A 3,038-nucleotide genomic window follows, 5' to 3' on the forward strand; every position below is an offset into this window, starting at 1 on the left:
CTAGGCAGCATTCATGCCCATAAATTTCTTATTTCTGCCCAAATGTGTCACCAATTATGCCAGATGACGGAGACTCACTCGGGGACCGTGTCCTTCGCACTCCGGCGCCTGCACCAGCCCCCTGTGAAAGTCACGACACTGGCGCCCGCCCGCGTGACGGCCGACGCAGAAGCCCCTCCGGGCGTGGCACACGTCCCTCCCGCCTCCCCGACAGGCTGGCGCTGGTCTCCGTTCTGCGGCTCGGCAGACCGAGGCCCAGGTCTGTTCGAGCGCTCATCAGCTCAGAGAGTGGAGCAGTGGAAAGCGCAGGATCGGGGTCAGGTCCGGTCCAGTTCTGTCTGAGCCGAAGGCCCAGGGTCCCAACCGTCGGCCTCACGGCTCCATCAGCAGTGGTCCTGACGGCCGCGGGCGCGAGGCGTCGCCCTGCGCTGAGAACGCGGCACCGCGGCCGGAACGGGTGAGCCGCTCCCCGCCCCCACCCGCAGGCCCCGCGTTTCTTCTGAGACGGGAAACAGGCCTGAGCCTCGGGGACACTTCCACACCGAGCGTGTTTTCTGAGGAAGTCCTCACCGTCCTCGGGATAAAACTCGGGGGTTACGACCAGAGAGCGTGAGCATTTTCTGGGGGAGGCTGACATCATCTCTGCATCCTGCGGGTGTCATCTGACACTGATTAACGACCAACAGAGCGCTAAGTGCCACCGGACAGAGAGCCAGCGTCCCCTCCCAACTGGCGGGTCCGGTACCCACGGGGACAGGGACGGGGCTGAGGACGGCCGTCCACTTGCAGGAGCCGCTGAGCCAGGACCACGCAGTGAGCAGGCTGCTGTGACTCACGTTCAGATGAGGGAAGGCGCCAGCCAGGCCTCCGGGGAAAGGGAATCCCTGCTCCTCATGGGACGCAGGGAGTGAACAGCCGTGGTCACGAGGGCCACGCGCCTTCGACACGGCCCTGGGCGCAGCGCGGGGTTCTGACCGCGTGAGGACGGCGCCCACGGGAAACGGGCTGGCGTGCGCTCAGCCAGCGGGTGCCACGGGGCGCCCACTGCAGGCCTCCTGCCTGGCGGCTGACACGGGTGCCTTTCTCCAGGCAGCGGGGGCTGAGGCGAGGACAGGGCCCCGACCCCGACCCAGAGCCCCGTGCCAGGCGCAAACGGCTCCCACGGAGCAGGGCCAGGCACAGGGGCCACCGGACGTCAAGGCCGACAGGGGACGCTTCGGCTCTCGGCACTGTTTCGTCATGGAACCTCCAGTGTGTCCGCACCTGCCAGAACGCAAGCCGCAGACACGGCACGTGGACCCCGGCGACAGCCCAACGGCCACCCACCGAAGTCCTCGCAAACGGCGGCTGCAGCTGCCGTTGCTTCAGCCCAGCAGTCTCCGCTGCCCAGTGCCTAAACGCAGCCGCCTGCCGCCTGGATCCACCCAACCTCCCCCCTCCAGACCTCGGCCCGCATGGCCTGCACTGGCTCTGACAACACAGACCGTGGTGCGCCTGACGCCTCCCCAGCCAAGCCAACCCTCGGCCCAGGCTGTCTGCCTGTCGGTGGCAACACCATCATGCACCAGCCGCCCGAGATCACGGACTCGGGCCCCCTCCTCTCATATGCCGGTTTGGGCTGTATCTTCAAGGTTCTGGAACAGCTCTGTTCTCAAATCGTCTGTTTTCCTGACTGACGTGCAACCCTTTCGTCTCAACCTTGGACTGAGAAGCAGCTGCTGTGACTGACTGTCACTATGCTGGCTTGATGGCCTGTCCTTTCCTTTACGCCCTGGTGACCACTGCAGGAGTTTCTGTTCTCACACCGTGATAATGCCAGCCCCGTGCGCTTCAAAATGCCATGGAACCAATCCCCCCAAAATTATTACTTCACTTTTTACTCTAGCAGCAAAAAAAAAAACAAAGAAAAAGAAACAGGAGTCACCCTCTCCATCCCGGGGTCCCCCCTCCCTAAGGCCTTCCACCTGCTGCACCCCCGACCTCCCAACTTCCTGGAACAACACGACTCCTGCCTTTGGTTTTACTACTTGTCTTCCGAAGCCTTGAGTTGTTTCATCGTTTAAGTCTCGTCTCTCCAAAAGGGTTTCAAGACCCTTGAGGAGCAGGGCTGCAGACTTTCTGGGTGCCCCCGTCCCGTGAGCTGGCTCCAAGCGCACAGGAAGGGCCCAACAGACCCTCCTTCCTGGCATTCAACAGCACAGCTTGACGTGGGACGCGCGTGTCTCCCGTGAGCCGGCCCCGTTACACAAACGGCTTTTCTGTAAAAGGATGAACAATATCATCTTTTCCAGAGCAAACATGGCCTCGTGATAAAGCTCTACGGGGAAAAAAAAAAGGCTGAGCTTGTCCTGTTTTAGGAAAAAAAAAGGACATGTGGACAGCGGCCTCTGCTGGCAGGAGCCTGAAGCGCCTGCACAGGGGCCGGAGGTGCCTGGCAGCGCGTGGATTTGTGTCTTTCCATCACGTCAGGCAGGGGACATCCGCGGGGCCCTGTGAGACGCCAGAGTGGCCGCGCCCGCCTGCCACCCACGCCAGAGCCGTCCCGGGCACCACGCACTGTCCTCTGTCAGACTCCTCGGCCAGCTCCGGCTCTCCATCGTCTGCTTCCTGCCCCTAGGGGACGTGCCTGCGAGCATCTCACGCAGCTCAGCCATCAGAGGACGGCGCTCGTCCCCGACTGTGCCCCTGGCGGGGCTGCAAACGAAGCCATCGGGGAGCAGAGCGCTGTCTCTCCACGCACCCTCTCCCCCCCCACGCCAGGGCCCAGATGCGTAAACGTTGAGGGGCCCCCCGGGGGCACCCTCCGTCCAGAGGTGCACGGAGGGCGGGCTCCAGGCCACCTGGCTGCAGCTGCATGGAGGCCCCGGGCGGCCCTGAGCCTGGCAGCAGGTGCAGGCAGCGTGAGTGAGGAGAGGGGATCCCGCGGCTTCCTGCGGCCCCCCGGGAACCAGGGTAGTTCCTAGCGCACAGTCCCCCGGGGACCACGGTCCTGGCGACTCTGGGAAGGCAGCACCGAAGCCTTCTCCGCCCCAGCCCCC

The 3,038-nt window shown here is 63.9% G+C and overlaps 1 protein-coding gene across 1 annotated transcript in view; it reads left to right on the forward strand.

The window, feature by feature from the left end:
* Positions 1–63: 63 nt before the first annotated feature.
* LOC111732116 (nascent polypeptide-associated complex subunit alpha, muscle-specific form-like) overlaps positions 64–3,038 on the forward strand; it is an 8,872-nt gene continuing 5,897 nt past the window's right edge. The window contains exons 1-3 of the mRNA XM_023523883.1: positions 64–259; positions 905–1,389; positions 1,443–1,631. Of these exons, the coding sequence (XP_023379651.1) occupies positions 64–259; positions 905–1,389; positions 1,443–1,631 (870 nt within the window). The remainder of the gene's footprint in view (positions 260–904; positions 1,390–1,442; positions 1,632–3,038) is intronic.

The sequence above is a fragment of the Pteropus vampyrus genome, unplaced genomic scaffold (assembly GCF_000151845.1).
Source record: "Pteropus vampyrus isolate Shadow unplaced genomic scaffold, Pvam_2.0 Scaffold427, whole genome shotgun sequence".
NCBI lineage: Eukaryota > Metazoa > Chordata > Mammalia > Chiroptera > Pteropodidae > Pteropus > Pteropus vampyrus.